This window comes from Artibeus jamaicensis, unplaced genomic scaffold (assembly GCF_021234435.1).
Source record: "Artibeus jamaicensis isolate MK-2021 breed Jamaican fruit bat unplaced genomic scaffold, CSHL_Jam_final contig_1015, whole genome shotgun sequence".
Lineage (NCBI taxonomy): Eukaryota > Metazoa > Chordata > Mammalia > Chiroptera > Phyllostomidae > Artibeus > Artibeus jamaicensis.
The window spans coordinates 9008768-9029720 of NW_026521194.1; the positions used below are offsets into that span (position 1 = coordinate 9008768).

Genomic DNA, 20953 nt, shown 5'->3' on the forward strand with positions numbered 1-20953 from the left:
GAGCAGCACAGTCACACTTGATCCTGAGCTTACTAGTACAGTCCCTGGCATAGAAGGAGATCCTAGCAAGGGATTATTGTTGCTGAATTAATCCTGTTTGCCGAATGCAAAAGGAAGAGCTCTCTTATGCAATAGGAGTGGTAGTTACCCGCTCTCTGTCTGCTCCAGCTCAGAGGTTTGCTCTGCCTGCCCAGAGAGGCCTCTTTTCATAGCCATGGTACCTATCCCCTTGACTTTGTAATCCAGTAGTTTTTACCATGAAGGGAGGGGAGTGGAACCTGGTAAAAGTTTGGCGACTGTAAAGTTTGGGTTCTTTGGCTTTCTTTACTTCCTTAGCAGGCTACTCAGTGCCAGGGTAAGGCTTTACTTGGTTTAACTGCTGCTACATCCCAAGACCCTGGGAAAGCAGCTCAATAAGCACTGTTGAAGGAATGAGTCAAGTCCTTTGTTTGTCCGGGTGACATACAATAAATCATTTCCCCATTCTGGGGTTCCCTTTTATCAAACCCCGAATGGTGTGTGTGTCTGTGTGTGTGTGTTGGGTGGGAGACAGGAGAGAGCGAAGTGAAACAAAGTGGGAGTTGCTGGTCGAGCTCAAAAGAGCTCTCTGACTTCCTGCTGACCAGTTCGGTGGACTGGGTGGACTTACTGGACCCTCTGAGTCCCACCCTTGATGGTCGTGACTACTGTTCCCCCCAGGGACAGGAGAAGCACTAGGTGATCCTGGGATACATTTGCTTCCATAACATGTATTCAGCAAGGAGGCTTGGGCTTGGGAAGAAGGAGGTAGAAAGGCCAGCCTCCATCTCTATTTCAGTCCTTCTCTCTATGTACCCAATACACAGCAAAAGAATTTATTTATTGCAGTGATTTTCAAACACTTTCACCTCATGGCACACATAAACTAATTACTAAAATTCTGTGGCACATCAAAAAATAGAAAATATATATTTTTGCTGATCTGACAAAAACAATAAAATACTCAATAAAATGGTTTGTACAACTTCCAGTCAAGATGGCAGCATAGACAGACATGGCTCACCTCTTCATACAACCAGATCAAAATTATGTCTAAAATATAGAAAAACCATCCCTTAGAATTGTCAGAAATTGAGATGAATAAAAGTCTGACAACTACAGAATTAAAGAAACCACATCCATCCAGACTAGTAGGATGGGTACAGACATGGAACAGGCTGGTATCTCACCCACATGGTGGATAAAAATTCGGGAGTGAGCAGGCCCAGCTCAACACCAGGCCCCCAGCCCAGGGTTACAGTGCCAGGAAGATAAGTCCCCATATTTCTGGCTGTACAAACCAGTGGGGAATGAGTTGGTGGAAGAAACTGCTGGAGTTCCCAAGCAGTCCCTCTTTAAGAAACCACAGACACATTGGCTCACCTACTGAGACTTATTCCCTCTGAGAACCCGTATGGAGGGTAGCAGCTTGAAAGTCACCAGTGGTATACAGGGAGAAACTAAAATGGCTGCTGTCAAGGTGAGCAGAGGCCATTGTTCTTTTTCTAAACCTTCCCCCCACAGAGCCAGCAAGCTAGTGCAATATCTGAGCCTCCATCAAACACTGTTTGACCTGCCTGGGAGATTCCCAGAGACTCTGTCCCGCCCAGATTACAGGCCTGCCCAAGCTGCTTTTCCGTATGAATGGCTGGTCTCGGCTCAAGTTTCTCAACTTCCTAAATCCTATCAAGCAAGCAACAGTTGGCTTCAGTGAGTCCCAGGCCAGCACCAGGGGCAGCCAATTTATTTATTTAATTTTATTTTTTTAAAATACATTTTATTGACTTCCGCCAAGATGGAGGCATAGGTGGAGACGCCTTGCTTTCTCACACAACCAAGTTTAGAGTCAACTAAATATTAGCAACAGAAAACACAACCAGAACACAGAAAATTGAACTTTTCAGAAGTCTGATAACAACAAATTCTTCAGCCTGACCAGTAAGAGGGGTGAAACCAGCAGCTGGCGGAGCGGGGTTGCACAGGAAAACTCAGTCAGACAGACCCAGGCACATGGAACGCAGGCGCAGGGTTGCAACAGGTGGACCTAGTGAGCGATCCAGCGAGTGACCACGGGGAACCAGTGAGGGAACAGGGCAAAGATTGGACTGTGGTTGCGCATTCGTGCGCAGATAGACCAGCGAGGGAGTGGGCGGTGAGACGATGGGACCCAGGAGGCCCCAGTGGCAAGCGGCAGCAGAGGGCACCGCCATTTCCCCGCTCTGACCCCGCCTCCACATACAGTGTCATAACCCAGTGACCTGAGTGGCCATGCCCTGGTGAACCACCTAAGGCTCTGCTCCTCATCCAGTGGTGTGAAATATTAGAGGGGGTCACCATTTCCCCCTTATGACCACGCCCCCACATACAGCGTCACAACCCAGCAACCTTGGAGTCCAAGGCTCCACTCCTCATACTTAACGGGCATGAACAGACCAAAAATGGCTCAAGAAGATCTCAAAGCCCCAGAGCCTATAAATCTAAGCAATGAAGAAATAGCAAAAATCTCAGACGCACAGTTTAAAACACCGGTGATCAGGATGCTCACAGATCTGGTTGATTATAGCCACAAATTAGAGAAACATATGAAGGCAAAACTAATTGAAATAAATGGAATTGCACAGGAAAGCAATAGCAATGAAAAGGAAACTGGGACTCAAATCAATGGAGTGAACCAGAATAAAGCAAATAATAGCCAAACGGAAAAGAGTGAAGAAGCAAGAATTCAAAAGAATGAGGAGAGTCTTAGGAACCTCCAGGACATCTTTAAACGCTCCAACATCCGAATTATAGGGGTACCAGAAGGGGGAAAGGAACAGCCACCGGTGGAAAACTTATTTGAACAAATAATAAAGGAGAACTTTCCCAATCTGGCAAAGGAAATAGACTTCCAGGAAATCCAGGAAGCTCAGAGAGGCCCAAAGAAGTTGGACCCAAGAAGGAACACACCAAGCCACATCGTAATTACATTAGCCAAGATTAAAATGAAGGAGAGAATCCTAGAAGCAGTAAGAGATAAGGGGACAGTCACCTACAAAGGAGTTCCCATCAGACTGTCAGCAGATTTCTCAAAAGAGACCTTACAGGCAAGAAGGAGCTGGAAAGAAATATTCCAAGTCATGAAATCCAAAGATCTACAACCAAGATTACTCTATCCAGCAAAACTTTCACTTAGAATGGAAGGACAGATAAAGTGCTTCTCAGATAAGATCAAATTCAAGGAGTTCATCATCACGAAGCCCTTATTATATGAACTGCTAAAGGGACTTATCTAAGAAAAAAGTTAAAAAAACATGAACAGTGAAAGGACAGAAAACTCGCAGTTATTAACAACCACACCTAAAACAAAAACAAACTAAAAGGACAGCTAGATCAGGAGCAGAAACATAGAAATGAAGATCTCAAGGAGGGTTAGCAACAGGGGAGTGGGAGGAGAAGGGGGGAGAAGGTACAGAAAATAAGTAGCATAGATGGTAGGTAGAAAATAGATGGGGGGGAGGGTAAGAATAGTACGGGAAATATAGAATCTAAAAAACTTGAGACACATGGTCATAAACTAAAGGGGGGAATGGTGGGGGAGGGGGTGTGCAGGGTGGAGGGGAATGAAGGGGGGAATAGAACAACTGTAATGGCATAATCAATAAAAAAACAAAATAAAAAATACATTTTATTGATTATGCCATTATAGTTGTACCATTTCCCTTCCTTTATTCCCCTCCACCCTGCACACCCCTCCCCCACCATTCTCCCTTTAGTTTATGTCCAGGTGTCACAAGTTCTTTAGATTCTATATTTCTCGTACTACTTTTGCCCTCCCCCTGTCTATTTTCTACCTACCATCTATGCTACTTATTTTCTGTACCTTCTTCTGCCTTCTCCTCCTCCCACTCCCCTGTTGCTAACCCTCTGTGTGATCTTCATTTCTATGGTTCACTCCTGATCTAGCTGTCCTCTTAGTTTGCTTTTGTTTTAGGTGCGGTTGTTAATAACTGTGAGTTTTCTGTCCTTTCACTGCTCATCTTTTTTTAACTTCTTTTTCTTAGATAAGTCCCTTTAACATTTCATATAATATGAGTTTGGTGACCCAGCAATTCCACTGCTAGGATTATATCCCAAGAATCCTGAAACATCAATTTCAAAGAACCTATGCACTACAATGTTCATAGCAGCACAATTTACAATAGCCAAGAGCTGGAAGCAACCTAGGTGCCCGTCAGTAAATGAATGGATCAAAAAATTGTGGTACATATACACAATGGAATTCTATGCAGCAGAGAGAAAGAAGGAGCTCCTACCCTTTGCAACAACATGGATGGAACTGGAAAGCATTATGCTGAGTGAAATAGGCCAGGCAATGACGGACAAATACCATATGATCTCACCTTTAACAGGAAGCTAAACAACAAAACAAACAAGCAAACAGAATAAAAACAAAGACACTGAAATAGAGAACAAGTGGGCAGCGACCAGAGGGAAGAGGGAAGGGAATTTAAGGGGAAAAATGGGAAGGGATTTTGAGGAACAAGTATGAAAGACACAGGGATGAGGACTGGGGCGGGGGGAATGGGAGGGAGGTGGGGAGACGGGGCAGGGGGAGCTGGGATGGGAGAAATAGACAAAAAACTGTACTTGAAAAATAACTAAATAAAATTTAAAAAAAAAGAGTTTGGTGATGATGAACTCCTTGAATCTGATATTATCTGAGAAGCACTTTATTTGCCCTTCCATTCTAAATGAAAGCTTTGCTAGATAGAGCAATCTTGGTTGTAGGTCTTTGGATTTCATGACTTGGAATACTTCTTTCCAGCCCCTTCTTGCCTGTAAGGTCTCTTTTGAGGAATCTGCTGACAGTCTGATGGGAACTCCTTTGTAGGTGACTGTCCCCTTATCTCTTGCTGCTTCTAGGATTCTCTCCTTCATTTTAATCTTGGCTAATGTAATTATGATGTGGCTTGGTGTGTTCCTTCTTGGGTCCAACTTCTTTGGGCCTCTCTGAGCTTCCTGGATTTCCTGGAAGTCTATTTCCTTTGCCAGATTGGGGAAGTTCTCCTTTACTATTTGTTCAAATAAATTTTCCACTTGTTGTTCCTTCTCTTCCCCTTCTGGTACCCCTATAATTTGGATGTTGGAACATTTAAAGATGTCCTGGAGGTTCCTAAGCCTCTCCTCATTTTTTCGAATTCTTGATTCTTGATTCTTTTCTGTTTGGTCATTTTTTTTTCTTCCTTCTGGTCCATTCCATTTATTTGAGTCCCAGTTTCCTTCCCATCACTATTAGTTCCCTGTGCATTTCCCTTCATTTCTCTTAGTTTAGCCTTCATTTTTTCATTTAATTTGTGACCAAAATCAACCAGTTCTGTGAGCATCCTGATTACCAGCATTTTGAACTGTGTATCTGATAGATTAGCTATCTCTTGGTCACTTAGAAGTATTGGCTCTGGGGCTTTGAGCTGTTCTTCTTGAGCCATATTGTTTTGGTCTGTTCGTGCCTGTTTTGTATGAGGGGTGGAGCCTTAGGTGTTCACCAGGGTGACCCAGATGTTGGGTTGTGATGCTGTATGTGGGGGTGAGATCAGAGAGGGGCAGTGGTGTCTGTTCTGCTCTCTCTCAGATTTTGGTCCCCTCTGCTGCTTCCTGCAAGCAAATTGGGCCCCTCTGGTGCTGGTTCCCGGGCCCTTCTGGTGGGTGTGCGGGCTTGTGCACCATCCAGGACCCAGTGAGTCTCTCCAACAAACTCTCTGTGAGCCTGGGAGCCTCTCCCAGCACCTCAAACCCCAAAAGGTTTTCCTAATTGGTGCTTTTAGGCCTTAATTTCCATCACTGGGGCCCTGGTTTGCATGATCTGTCTCACTGCTTGTTCCTTTGCCTGATTTATCTGAGTGTGAATGTGTGACTGCAGTCAGCCAGCCGCCTTGTGCCCTCACTGGGTCTACCTGTTGCCACCCCACCCCTGGGATCTGCCAACTACCACCTGCGTGCCTGGGTCAGTCTGGCCACTTTTTCCTGAATGATCCCTCTCCGCCAGCTGCTGATTCTACCCTTCTTACCAGTCTGGTTGAATGCTTTGTTGTTGTCGGACTTCTGTATAGTTCAATTTTCTGTCTGTTTTGATTGTGCTTTTGTTACTAAATCTTTGTGGTCTTTAAGCTTGGATGTGCGAGGAGGTACAGCGTTTCCACCTACGCCTCCATCTTGGCTGGAAGTTGGGGCAGCCAATTTAGATTCACAGTTTGGCATTGCCTGGGAATCTCCCAGCCCAGCACAAGTAGCAGCCTTCTCAGATTGCTTTATAGCTCAGGGAGGGTGCCCCTGGTGAAACACAGGTGGGGCTGACCTTGGCTGGCACCACTTGGGGAAACCCCAGGGTCAGCACACCCACTGGATAGCTGTAGACCATGTCAGAGCACTATCATGTTGCCTCTGCACAGATGATCCTCCACAGAGGGCAGAGGTTGGTGGTCAGTGGTCACAGCCAGTCCATGCAGCTGACTGGCCTGTGTAAATCCCTCCCATTGATCTGCTAACAGCAACCAAGGCTCAACTACAAGAGAAGGGTGTACTCAGTCTACACAAAGGGTGCACCTCAAGTACCCAACATGGGTGATAGGGGAGGCTGTGTGATTGGACCCTATAGGATACCTACTACATTAGGCCACACTACCAAGACATAGAGTCAAAGCAGCTCTACCTAATACATAGAAACAAACATAGAGAGGTGGCCAAAATGAGGACTCAAAAAGAAACATGGCCCAAATTAAAGAATGGACCAAAGCTCCAGAAAAAAGGCTAAATGAAATGGAGATAAGCAATCTATCAGATGCAGAGTTAAAAACACTCATTATAAGAATTCTCAAGGAACTTAATGAGGACCTCAACAGCATAAAAAAGATCCAGTCAGAAATGAAGGATTCATTAATTAAAGAATAATTTACAGGGAAACAACAGTAGAGTGGATGAAGCCGAGAATCAGATCAATGATTTGGAATGTAAGGAACCAAAAATAAGCCATCAAAACAAGAAGAAGAAAAAATAATTTAAAAAATGAGGATAGTGTAAGTAGTTTCTGGGACATCATGAAGAGGTCTGACATTCTCATCATAGGGTACCAGAAGAAGAAGAGAAATAGCAAGAAACTGCAAATCTATTTGAAAGAATAGTGAAAGAAAACTTCCCTACTTTGGTGAAGGAAATAGACATGCAAGTCCAGGAAGCACAGAGAGTCCGAAACCAGATGGGTACAGAGAGACCCACTCTAAGACACATCATAATTAAAATGCCAAAAGTTAAAGCTAAAGAGAGAATCCTAAAAGCAGCAAGGAAAAAGAAGTTAGTTACCTACAGGGGGGTTCTCATAAGACTGTGAGCTGATTTCTCAAAAGAAACTTTGCAGACCATAAAGGATTGGCAAGAAATATTCAAAGTCATGAAAAGCGGGGACCTACAACCAAGGTTGCTCTATTCATTAAAGCAATCATTTAGAATTGAAGGGCAGATAAAGAGCTTCCCAGATAAGAGAAAACTAGAGTTCATCATCACCGAACCATTATTATATGAAATGTTGAAGGGACTTATTTAAGAAAAAAAAGAAGATCAAAACTATGAACAATAAAATTGTAAAAATATGTATCTCTCAACAATTGAATCCACAAATCAAACTAAGCAAACAAGAAGAACAGAGACAGAATCATGGATACAGAGGATGTTTTAATTGTTGCCAGATGGGAGGGGGTGAGGGAGAATGGGTGAAGATCTGAGGGGATTAAGAAGTACAAATAGGTAGTTACAGAATAGCCACGGGGATGTACAGTATCGTGTAGGAAATGGAGTAGTGGAAGAACTTATTATACGCATGACCCATGGACGTGGACAATGGTGGGGGGATTTCCTGAGGGAGTGGCAGGTGCTGCGTGGAGGAGGGCAAAGGGAAGAAAACCAGGACAACTGTAATAGCATAATCAATAGAATATAAAAAATAAAAATGGTTTGTACAAAAAAGGTATGTATTTTATTATCTCACTTAACAAGAAGTTATAGGTAAGTGGTTCTAGGATTTGCTTTTTTGTAATGAGGTTTCTTAAAAAAAATTGTGGTGAAATATACACAGCCAGATTCACCATTTTAACATTTAATATACAGTTTAATGGGATTAAGTACATTCACAGTGTTGTACAACTATCACCACTATCCATCTCCGGAATCTTTTAATCATCCCCAGCTGAATTCTGTATTCTTTCATCAATAACTCCCCATTGCCTCCCCGCCTCAACCCCCTGGTAACCTCTACTTTACTTTCTGTCTCTATGAATTTAGTTATGCTGGGTACTTCATATAAGTTCAATCATGTAGTATTTCTGTCTGGCTTATTTCTCCTAGCATAATATTTTCTAGGTTTACTCATATTATAACATATATTAGAAATTTGCTCCTTTTTAAGAGTGAATAGTATTCCATTGTATGAATATACTATGTTTTATTTATCCAGTCATCCACTGATGGACATCTGGGTTGTCTCCATCTTCTGGCTATTGCAGACATAATGCTGCTATGAACACCAGTGTACAAATATCCAGTTGAGTCTTTGCTTTCAGTGCTTTGGCTATAACCCAGAATCGGAATTGCTGAATCATATTGTAATTCTAGGTTTAATGCTTTTGAGGGACCACCACACTGTTTTCCACAGTGGCTGTACCATCTTCCATTCTCACCAGCATTGCACAATCATCCAGTGTCTTCATGTCCTCACCAACACTTGTTATTTTGTTGTTTTTTTATATGTGTTCTTTGGAGGTATGTCTGTTCTGTAAGTACTTTGCCCATTTTGGAATAAGGCCTTTTTTTTTTTTGCTACTGAGTTGAAGGAATTCTTTATATATTCTAGATATTAACTCCTTGTAAGATCTATGATTTGCAAATATTTTCTCCCCTTGTGTGGTTTACCTTTTACTCTGTTAAAAGTGTCCTTTGATGCACAAAAATTTTTAACTTTGATGAAGACCAATTTATCTATTTTTTCTTTTGTTGCCTGTTTTTTTGGTGTCATACCCATGACATCACTGCAAAATCCAATATTGCGAAGATTTTACCCCCTTGTTTTTTTCTAAGAGTTATAGAGTTTTGTTCCTATGTTTAGATCTTCAATCTATTTTGAGTTAATTTTTGTATATGATGTAAGGTAAAGGACCAGTTTTCTTCTTGTGCTTGTTTAGATTTATTCCTGGGCTTTCCATTTTTAAGTTCTTTTTATCCTCTGCCTTCATCAGCCCAAGCTGTTAGGTTTGTTAGGCGTGTTAGGTTTTTTTGCCTCGTTGTCACAAAATTGTCGCCTCAGTACCACATATCATAGCCTATATCCACATTTAAACCCAAGACCCAAGTATGTGGGAGTGTGTGTTCCTCTCTTTTTTAATCAGGAGTATTTCCCAGGAGTTCCCTGGCCCCAGCAGACTCCTCTTATGCAATGTTTCGCAGAAGCCAGTTTGTACCTGCTTATGAAAATAGATTATTACATTTTCTAGAATTTTGTGAGCTGGTTGTTAAACACCACCACCCTTGAAATTGCTATGGTGGGGAGCATTTATAACATGGAACTCGGTGAACGCTTCATACAAGACATTTTTCCCCCAGGAGATTAGTTTACCAGCACATACTTGCCTGTAAATCTTCCTAGTCAGAACTGGAAAATATGGCCACTCCTAGCTTAAAGAAATCGTGGAGGTATATATCATTTTCAGCCTCTCTCAAGGGAAGCAGACTTGGCCAGCAAGCAAGGAAAGGGAGAGTTGGGGAAGCAACTGTGGTGTCTGCCACTGATAGCTCCCAAGGCTGGGAACTTTTTGAACTCACTACAAAGCGTATCTTTGAAATGTCTCCGAGGACAGAGTGCTATGGGCTCAGTGGTAGAATGGACAGAGCTCTCACAGATGACATAGTAATTACAATGAGGGGTGAGGCTTCAAGGCAGGCTTTCTCAGCCATACAATGGGGCCTGGTGAGGTTGAGGCCTCAGCAACTTCCTGTGACCTCAGTGGGGGGCTGTCCTGACACAGAGACTGTGAATAGCCAGTAGACATGAGTCTCGGGTGCTTGCAGGAGGGAAGGGGCCCTGTGGGGCTGCAACAGGGGTGGGGGTCTTAGATGGTGGTAGAAGTGTTCCCTGAAGAAGAGCCAACAAAGGAAGGCTTGCCCTCCTTGGCCAGGAATTCCTTGCTGATCAGGCCATGGGTGGCCATGATCCTGAGGAGTCCATGGCGAAACTTCTGGCCAATGAAGACATAGATGAGGGGATTGAGACAGCTGTGGAAGAAGCCCAGAATCTCGGTGGCATCCAGGGCTCGGCCAATGTCATTTCGGCGTTGACAGGTCTCCTCAATGACCCGAAGCCTCATGAGGGTGTCTGTCACCAGGACCAGATTGTAGGGCAGCCAGCAGAACAAGAAGACAAGCACGACAGCGAAGATGACCCGCATGGCCCGGTGCTTCTGCCCCATGTGGGCCTGAAACAGTGTGCTCAGGGTGAACCCATAGCAGAACAGCATGACCAGCAGAGGCAAGAGGAAGCCAAAGGTCTGAGGCAGGATCCGCATCACCATGCGCCACTTTGTTGTGTTGGCACCCAAATCCTCGTAACAGACTGGGCCTAAATTAGGTGGGTAGATGGTCTTACGGAAGACAAAGATGGGCAGGGACAGGATCAGAGATAGTGTCCAGATGCCTAAGCATATGAACTTGACCCAGTGCCGCTTCTGAGTCAGTGTGCGTGTGGCATGCACAATGGCCAGGTAGCGGTCCATGCTGATACAGGCCAGCAGTAGAATACCACTGTAGAAGTTGACTTCCTTCAGGAGTGAGACCACCTTGCACATGATTGTGCCAAAGATCCAGCCCTTTGTCTTGGAGGCAGCCCAGATAGGCAAGGTCAGGGCAAAGAGCAGGTCAGCCAGGGCCAGGTTCAGCAGGTAGACATCAGTGACAGAGCGGCTGACCCGGCTGTGTAAGATGACCAGCATCACCAGGGAGTTTCCCAGCAGGCTCAGCAGGAAGACCAGGGCATAGATGACAATCACAGCATTCTTGTTGATATCCAGAGATTCCGGTCGGCATGGGGCAGTATCGGGAGTGAGGGACAACAGGTCAGTGTAGTTATAAGTGTAGGCCTCATCCCAGGTTAAATTTTCCCAGTACAAGTTTTCTGCATTGTAGTAATCCATTCTGTGGCCTAGAGAAGAGAGATGAGTGTTACTACATCATAAAGTCTCCCCAGATTCCAGCCTTTTTGCCTTCAGTAGGATTTTTTTGCATCCGCTTATATGTTATGTGGAAGTAACTTTCCCTTCAGGGACTACTACGGGCTCTAACTCTAATGTTAATGAGGCACATTTAGTGATAAGTTGTATATTTCATGACAAGAATATAGTTCCATTCAAAGTCAGAGAGAAGTTCTTAGCACTTTCCATGACATTACCATCACTCAAATCACTGTGGAAACTTCCCTTTGGATAATGTCCACTGAACCTGTTGTCTCAGATACCTCAGTGGTGAGCATCCCTGACTGTTGAGGCTGAGTTTAATGTCAGACACATGAGGTGTTGTTCCTTCTCAATATGGGGGATTAAGCAGGCAATCCAATTGAGTTGGACCCTCTAAAAAGATCAAGGTTTACCACTAAAGCTGAGAGATTAATCCCTTTGTCCAGCTTTCTGTAAGTTAAAAAAAGAAGTGTTCTTGAAAAACTGAACAATAGCAGTATAGAGTTTCAGGATGCTCAAACTAGAAGAACGTTTACCCAGCCTTGTTTTTCTGGGAGGCAGGAAGACTTCTCTGAGAGTATTTGTGTGGTTTGAAAAACTATATTAAAAGTCATAAGCAGGTGGCTGACTGATTCTCCATCCGGGTGGGCAGGAATGTAGCAGATTACCTTGGGAGCTCTGGGCAGTTATATACTGCCACGAGGGAGCCAGAGAAAGCCAAGATGCTTCTAGATAAGGAGAAGGGGCAGCAGGAAGCAGAGAAGGCAGGTGGAGACATATTCTCTTTGTTTTGGTGGCTTCCCAGTCCTGGTGGGAACCCTTCTTGTCCTGCCAGTGCATCCCTTCATCCCTTCCTGACTCCCCAGCCCACCCAGACAAACTTATCTCTTGATGCTGCCCTTGTTACAGGATTAGTGGGCAGCTTGCTTCTGGGGGAAGTTGAAGCCACTGAACTATTATCCCAATTTTCAAAGAATAAGTAGACTAAAGTAAACCAGCTGCAGAATTAGCTTCCTTTTGAACCACAAAATAAATCTCCATTGTGCCATTTCTTTATCATAAGGTATGAGCATCCTGTGACCATAGGCAAGTCTATAACCCACCTTCAAATGGAACCCAGTGTTAAAGAGAAAAAATATAAAATAAAAGTCTCAGGAATTACTTCACACTCATTGGGATGCTCATAATAAAAAAAATGATGGGCAATAACAATGTTGAGGAGGAATTTGTTCCCTTAAGTACATCTCTCTGATTATCTCTGTGAGCAAATGATCAGAGATGCACTTAAGGGAACCAATGACCTAGGAGAAGGCCCACCTTTGAGAGAGAATGCCGATCATTGATGGGTACAGAGAGCTTATGCCTGCAGAGAGGAGAAGCCCACATCTGTGAACATCAGCTGTGAGAAGACAGGGCTGGGGAAGTTGCAAAAACTTCCCTATAAGAAGAGGCAGCAGCAGACAATCATGCTCTACAGATGAGTCCTCATTCTGGACAGTCCAGTGCTTATTTGTGCTGGGGTCAGATGGCAAGTATATGGGTGAGTTCCATTCCCATGCAGGTCAGGACAGAAGTAGAGAACTCAGAAAAGGGAACTAGGCCTCCAGGCCAAGGCAGGGACCTCCAGCCACTGGCTGGGGTGGGGGTGTAGTGGGAGTTGTAGGGGGAATGTTCTGTTGTTTGTTTTTTAACCAATCTCTAGAGGTGATGATTTGGCAGTGAAAGGGAGAAACTAAGGAAAGGAAGATAGGAAGATGACACTCTGAGATCTACTTTGTGACTCATAGGTACATGGTTTCCCTTGATCATGACAAGTAGATATGATGGAGTTCTGGTGTCCCTACCAGTGAGAAGACAGACACAGCGAGGCTCAGAAACCAGTCTGTGGTCACAGAGCCTAGAAGTGCTGCAGCCAAAATCCCAAATAGTGTGGATGGACCCAGAGGCTATTTTTAGTCTGCAAACCTGCTCCTTAAATACAACCGCACCTCTGAACTTGAGGCTCAGAGGAGGCCAAATGCAACTGTCTTCATTCATCCAAATCCAGGTTTATCCAATACCAGCCCTTGCCACCATGCCCCCTAAGGTCTACCTCAACGAGATCGAAGTTGTTCACTGGAGGCTCACCCATGGGGAAGTCAACGCCATGACTGCCTTTGACCCCAAGATCAGCCTCCAGTGTCTGTCCCCAAAAAAGTTTGGTTTTGACATTGTCAAGGAAAAAGGTGATAGGAAGGGTCAGAGGATCACAGTGAAACTAACCATTCAGAACACACAGGCCCAGTTTAAGGTGGTATCACTGCCTCTGCCCTTACCATCAACATCCTCTGGAGAACACCAAGAGACAGAAGAAAACAGCAAGACCTTAAGCACTGTGGAAATATCATTTTTGATGGGATTGTCAGTATTGCCTGACAGATATGGAACCAGTCTTTAGCTACAGAATTTTCTGGAACCATTAAAGAGATCCTGGGGACTGCCCAGTCTGTGACCTGGCATGTTGACGGCTGTTACCCTTATACATGATAGATGACATCAACAGTGGTGGAATGCCCAGCTAGTTAAGACTACAACCAAAAAAAATCATTACTCATACATTAAATATTTTGGTAAGGTAAATTCTTAGGTTCCATGAAGGCAACCTGTGTAGCTCACTCCCATTGTTTGATGTGCTATGCATACATTGCTTTCTTGGCTGTTCCCTAAGCCCAGAATGAAAGAAACAGCCCTTTCAGAAATGATAAACCAAACTTCCTTCGACTGGCTGGCCCCCACTGACCACCCAGACATGTTCTCAGTGACCCAGCAGGATATTCCCTCATCCAGTAAAATTGCCAGCCCCTTAATGACTCACAGTAGTTCGGAAAAAACAGGGATGGGATGATTCTAGTTTATTTCATGAAAATGCTGTAAGATTCCAAACACTTAAGGCAATCTTTTTCACAACAATAACAACAAAAACCAGTCATTTTAATACAGTTCCAATATTTTTCTCTCTTTGAATATCATTCACACATATTTGCATTTAATATATGGGAGGAGGCACTCCACAGTGTCTGGTCCTTTCTCATACCTAACTTTGGCTGCAGCATGGAGAGCTGGCTGAGTTGGCAATGAAAGGGGGTGGGCATTGAGTTGCCCTGAGTGGTTTTTGGAGACAGGGGTAGGAGAGAAGGGCAGAAGCTCTCCTTTTGAGGATAGGAAGGTGTAAAGAGAAAGAATGAAGAGACATAGGGGTGTGGGTGAGGCCCACCAGGGGTAGGGAAAGAGGCCTGGAATTAAATGGTGTCAAGAAGACAGAGAACAGGGATAGTTTGAGTGGCGAGAGGGGTGAGTGTTTCGAGACTTACCAGGACTCTGGGCTTTTCACCTGTAGGATGCCTCCAGGAGAGCAGATGTGCCTGACTGCAAGGGCGGTGGTGATGAGAACAGGGTGGAGGAAGTGAGTGGTGGATTAGATTGCTCAATCTGGGGCGGAGGCACTACCCGTGCAGGATGCTCTAGATAACTTGAATAATTAATTCCCAGGTCAGCTCTTTGATCACCTGATATTTTATAGACTGGTAAGGTTAATATGGGGAAAGGACCTGTGGCATTTTCTAGCCAATCTTTGCATTCCACAGATAAGGATGCTGAGGCTCATGCAAAGGAAGTGATTTGCACAGGGCCGCTGAGATTTCTGTCTTGGTTGCCCCGATCTTAGCAGCCCCTGCCCTGTCTGACTCTCTCCACACTCTAGATGCTTCAGGCTTCCCGGGGCTTACTATCTCTCTTGAACATCTTTCATACCTAAAAGGGGAACAACTCATTAAGACAATGGAGATAAAACTTAAGCTCTGGACAGTCTGCTAGCTTTCTTTCTTGGACCTAATGCTTCTGGTCTCCACTCTACCCACCCTAGGAATCCTTAAATCCTCACAGATTCCCTGTCTATGCCTCCCTCCCATTTCACCTCTTCTTGTTTTTCACCTTACTCCCCAAACATCTGCTTTGACCATGAGGACCTCTTAGGGCATTGTTCTTTTTTCTTGGCTTGTGCCTTTGGGATTGGGTCTGCCGTGGTTACCACCTTTAGATGCCAAGACCATCTAATTTGGAAAGAAAGCTTTCAGGCACAATGTAAAACCCTACGCAAGTCCAAACACATTTTTGTAAACAGGTTGACTGACACTAAGAATGAAGTTTGTCACATTTGCTATTGATTGCACTTGAAAGGATAAACACAGGAAGAACAATGAACACAAATTCACGTCTCCCTCCTAAACCCCTACCTAGCAACTCGATCCCTCCACTCTGAGCCTGCAGCCAGCTCACCTAAGCTGCCTACCCTGAGGAAAGAACCTCTGAGTCCAACTGTTCAGCAAACATTCCTTGTCACCTCTCTCTTTCCAGCCAGAGGCTTTTACATGCTCAGAGGGGCGGGTGGGAGTGGCAATTAAGAACCCTGAGCAACTCTAGGCAGGTGACCTTTCTTTTCTGAGTCTGTTTACTCAGCCATAAAATGAAGCTGACAATAAAATGAAATTACCCAAAACGTGGTTAAAACACATAGAAAGCGTAATGTTTGCTTTGATTGTTGTGATCATTATTACTGAAATAGTTTGTCAACTAACAGCATGCTGTCTCTCCTGACATCCCCAAGCGAGAGAAAGCAGTGAGTCTGCTATATAGACTGACTCAATGGACATTCTAACTCGCTCTGACCCGGATAACAGCAGTCACACCAGCTGTGCTGTTGAGTGCCTATGAGGGTCTAGCTTCTGGGAAAAGTGCTTTTCAGAATCTGTATCACTTACTCCTTACAAAAAGAATACACTTTCTGAATGAGGAACCTAAGATTCTAAGAGTTAAGCAACTTACCTAGAATGACGCAGATGAACTGGGTGTTAAGCAGTTTTAAAACTTTTTTTTTACCTGACCTCAAATCTTATATTTTGTCCACTTTAGCAAGGGGCTGGATGGCAGCCTGAGTTTTCTGAACTTCATTAGGTATTACTCTTTCCCAGACAACTGAGTACAAAAGGTATACAACAGAGAGCCCAGATTTGACATTTCTCAACTCACCCACTTCTTGATTTTCATTGGTTGATTTCATTTCCACTGACCTCACCACATGCATGTCGACTGATGGTGAGGTGAATAAAGAACCAGCTCCCAGTCCTGGTTCTGCTGTTAATGATTAGTGTGAACTTGGACAAGCCTCTTGTCTCTGAGCCTCGATGTTGTGCATTGAAAAAATAAGGAGACTGTGATGGGGGAACTCAGGAGTTGAAAATGGTTTAGCTCCTAGTTGGAGTTAATAGACTTGGTAATTAACGCTTGTAGAAAGCTATTGTTCCAGGAACTGAAACTTATGGCCAGACCTACCCTGACTCCAGGGGACCCACAGCAGTTCAACCTTCGTGCCCCGGCAGGACTGTGAGCGATCAAGATGGTATCTGAGCCATTGTGAGGCAGGGAGAGAACATCCACTACCCAGGACACAGATAAAGAATTACCAGTCAGCAGATGAGAGGGTGCTAGGAAAATCGCCAGACTGCAACTTTTATCTGATTAACCTTTTTCTCTGAATTCCAAACCCCTTACCTACTTTTTTTCTGAACTCCAAACCTCTTACGTACACTCTCCTAAGGTTGGCTTGAGATGAGACATAGGTGGTTTTTAAGGTACATAATGAGTCGTCTTCTCAGATTGCTGGCCACTTAAATAAAGCGCCCATACGGATTCAACCTTTGTCTCTAGGAATTGGTTCTCATAGCGACAGGCAGCGCGAAAGCTGACTTTCCCATTTTCAATTGTTCCAGATCTGTACTGTCTAATATGATAGCTACTAGCCACATGTGGCTACTTAAGTTTAAATAATTATAATAAAAATTTAGTTCCTCAGTCATATCAGCCATATTTCAGGGGCTCCATAGCCCCACATGACTAGTGGCTATCACACTGGATAGTGCAGATATAGAATCCTTGTGTTATGGCAGCAAGTTCTCTTGTACCGTGCTATTCAGGTGATGGCAGTTACCTTTAGCTCTAAGAGTCGGCCTGTCATCACCTCAGTTCTCAGGGGACTCAGACTGAACTTTCCAAGTCCCTTCCATCAGGAATATGTCCCCAGCAGTTCTAAGACTGAAGAGCTCACCTACCTGCTGGTGCTGCTACAGCTGCTGTTATTACTGAAGTGGCCTCTGGTACATCCGCTGTGACTCAGGGCTTGGGAGCAGTCAGGGCTGTTGGACAGGAAGAGAGTGAACCAGACTTTATGGGGAAACTTCTGAGCCAGAGTTGCCAAAGGGGAAATCCACGAGACCCAGCAGGAGAGGTGTTCCCACAGAGGAGCAACAAGGTCTGTCCCAGGACTGGACTCCAGGCCAAGGAGATTCTGTATCAGCCCTGGGGATTGTCACGCCTTCCTGTCTACTGGCTCCCGGAGGACACTGCTAGTCTGAAGGTGGACGTTTGCCTAGTCCCTCTGTGTCACTGAGAGTTTTGAACCCTGACTTCCTTCTTTAAAAGGAACATGTAGGCGACCCCAGCTGCCAGACTTGTCATTGGGGTGACATGTGCACTTTCTTCCTTCTTTCTAGGGTCAGCATGACAAATGTCATGATAAATGTCCCTCCCCCCTCTTTCTGGTGATTTCCTGCACCTGGCTGTGGGACCCGCCACCTCTCACATACTTGAGGATCCTGCCTCCTGGCCCTTCCCCTTCAACCACCTTCTTTCACTTCAGCCCCTGAACTTGCTTATGTCCTTCTTTCCTTCTCCTGTTCTAGGTTCCATTTAGCTACCATTCCCCTGTGCCCTCCTTCTCGTATGCAAACTCTTCGACAAAGCAGCTGTCTCTGCTGTGCCAGCTCTCGTTCACTGTTTTACCCACTGCCACTAGCTTCCTTCCTACTGTTCTGCTGAAACAGCTTTTGCTGGGTTACCAGTGACCTCCGGTTTACTAAACCCAGAAAATAAAACTGCCTAATGTTATAAAAATAAAGCGTGCGTATTGTCATGAATATAGGTGAAACAAAAGCCTATAAAATAAAACTTGAAAGATGCTCTTCCATTCCTCCGTTCACTTATACCTGTCCTTCTCGTTAGAGAAGTTAGAAAAATGCTAACACGTTTTCTTTCCTTCCTTAATAAAAATATACCATATTTAACTAGTTATATTTTCTGCACCATAACAATGTATTTTCTGCATCTTACTGTGGACTTATTCCACATCAGTACATAGAGATCATCTCACTTTTTTAAAAAGTCGAATTTATTGGGGCGACACTCGTTCACAAAACAATACAAGTTTCAAGCATTAAAACATCCTCTGCACATTACATCATGCGCCCATCACCCCAAGCAAAGTTTCTTTCCGTCCCCATTTTTCTCCCTTTGCCCACTTCCACCTACCCCTCACCCCCTTCCCCTCTGGCCACCACCACACTGTTGTCTGCGTCTATGTGTTATGTATGTACGTTTTTTGACTAATCCCTTCATCTTTTATCCAGTCCCCCTACCCCGCTCCCTCCTGACAGCTGTCTGTCTGCTTCATGCATCCATGCCTCTGTTTCTATTTTGTTCATCATTTTTAATTTGTTCATTAGAGTCCACACCCACATGAGATCATATGGTATTTGTCTTGCTCTGACTGGCTTATTTCACTTTATTTTACTCTTTTTAATGACATATTGGACCATGGCATGTATGTATCATGATTTACTTGATAACTACCTTATAGACGGACACTTGTATTCTTGCTAGGAGCTTCTTTGGATGTAGGTCTTTGGAATGTGTCTAAGTGTTTCTGTAGCTTTATAATTTTTCAGGGTCACATCTCTGCATATTTAAATTTTGATAAATACGACTATATGGCCCTTCAAAAAGAGTGCCAGTTTATTCTGCCACCATCAGTTTATAAAAGGGCTTGACACCCTCTCCCCTCATACTATTCCATATTTGTCAACTACGGTAAACTATATATTTTCTCTCAGCCTGCTCTATGCTTTCTAACTTTTATTTATGATGAAATGGTTACTGTCCAAGCCTTATGCGATCTGGTCTCTGCATCATTTAATCCCACTGACCCCATTCTCTTCCCTCTCCTGAACCTCTCTTGGTCTCATTTGTTGCTTCATTATCAATTCACTCCTGAAACTGGATGTTCCCGGGGTTCCGTCTTAGTCCTCTTCTCTACCTGTTCTCCCCGGGCCAGCCCACCTCCTTCCTTGGCTTTAGTGACCACTCAGTTCACAGTGACTCCCATACCTATAGTTCCCAACTTCTCTTACATGCACTTACCTCGTGCCGTCTCCCCCGAGGCTCCGCAGATGCTGCAAACTCCCAGGCGCTTCTCCTCCAGGGTGCCCTCTCTTCCTCCTGGAGCACCCCCACCCTCCCCTCTCTCTTCCTGTCTACAAAACTCTCTCTTCAACATCTCCTTCACCACGCTGCCGGAAGTTATCTCCTTCTCACCACCTTGCCTGACAGCGATAGGCAACACTTCATCCTCTCCTCCGAGCTACTGTCAGGCGACAGCTGTGGATTCCAGAGCTGGGCTGTCTGAGTTAGGGTCCCAGCGATGTCACTTACTGGTTGTAGAACTTGGGCAAGTTATTTAATCTCACTAGGTCTCAGTTTCATCAACTGTAATATTATGGGGACAATGAGGATGCCTACTGTCATGTGGATTAACTGAGTCCATATTTGTAAAGCACTAAGAATGGAGTTTGGCAGTGTTGGCTGCTGCTGCTGCTGCTGTTACTACCACTGTTCTCCTAAATGCTTTCTGCCTCCAGTCTTCCCTCCACTCTGCCACCTGAACAGTCTCCCTAAAGCGTCAACTGGATCACGTTCTTTTCCTCTTACGACCCTTCAGGGACCTCCATTACCTTCAGCGTCAGACTCTTGACTAATGCACCTAGTGCTTTTCTGGGCCTGACCCCTGTGCACTTCTCCACCTCGTTTCAGGCCACGCCTCCTTGAACCCTTAACTTCGGCCACAGGGAACCATGTGCACTTCCCCCAGGAACTGTTTTAGGTCCTCTTCAGGGCCTGGCATGCACCTCCTTCCCCCTGGCATGCTCTTTCCCACCTTCTTGGTCTGGCCAACTCTCCCATTTCCTTTCTCATTCAGCCCAGTGGTCACCTCCGTGGACTGCTGCCCGCACTCTCTACCCCTGGGCTTCCTCTATCATGTCTTCAGTTACAGGGTTTTGCAATCGTCTGTTTGGCTGTTTCCTACTTATCACTGTGAGGTTTGTGAAAGCAGGTATTGTGTGTATGTGTGTGTGTGTGTGTGTATGTCTATATATATATATATATATATATATATATATATATATATACACACACATATATATACTCTTCGTATCCCCAAACCAATCAGTGTTTGGCATATCCTAGGGATGTAATACAATTTTCTTGAGCACTGAATGAATTGACAAAGTGGGGAAACTGACGTATACTGGAACATCCGAGTGATGTCTAATTAAAGAAATCATTGCCGGCCAAATTTTCCAGGGCACCCCCAGCCTCTGAGCACAACATAGTCCCATAGCAATAATCCAAATTGTACTGGCTCAGACCCGGGTGCTTGTTCGGGGCTTCATCCCTTTGGAAAGTGCTCCCCAGGAACTTGGAGGAGATTGTTGGGGGCATCTCCCACGTGCTTCTGGGTGCTGCTGTGCTAGATATATGGCCTCAAG

At 44.6% G+C, this 20953-nt stretch overlaps 1 protein-coding gene across 4 annotated transcripts; it reads right to left on the reverse strand.

Moving 5' to 3' along the window:
* Nucleotides 1-7699: 7699 nt before the first annotated feature.
* LOC119039529 (C-X-C chemokine receptor type 2-like) lies at nt 7700-20165 on the reverse strand. Of its 4 annotated transcripts, none has more exons than XM_037132300.2 (3): nt 19548-20165; nt 17405-17488; nt 7700-11230 (listed from the first exon to the last, which is right to left on the reverse strand). In XM_037132300.2, the coding sequence occupies exon 3, from the start codon at nt 11220-11222 to the stop codon at nt 10146-10148; it is 1077 nt and encodes a 358-aa protein (XP_036988195.2). In that variant the 5' UTR covers nt 11223-11230; nt 17405-17488; nt 19548-20165; the 3' UTR covers nt 7700-10145. The 4 variants fall into 4 exon arrangements, with proteins under 4 accessions (XP_036988195.2, XP_036988196.2, XP_053526553.1 ...); XM_037132301.2 differs by lacking the exon at nt 19548-20165 and adding an exon at nt 17939-17963; XM_053670578.1 differs by lacking the exon at nt 19548-20165 and adding an exon at nt 14612-14769 and having other exon boundaries at nt 17405-17898.
* Nucleotides 20166-20953: the final 788 nt, after the last annotated feature.

Bases quoted from the DNA above. Each gene is read 5' to 3' on its own strand.
- LOC119039529 (XM_037132303.2), bottom strand. From the start codon at position 16,380: ATGCATGTGGTGAGGTCAGTGGAAATGAAATCAACCAATGAAAATCAA. The intron at 11,231-16,325 runs GTGAGTTGAGAA...TCTCTTCTCTAG, and splicing joins CAATGAAAATCAAGAAGTGG to GCCACAGAATGGATTACTAC.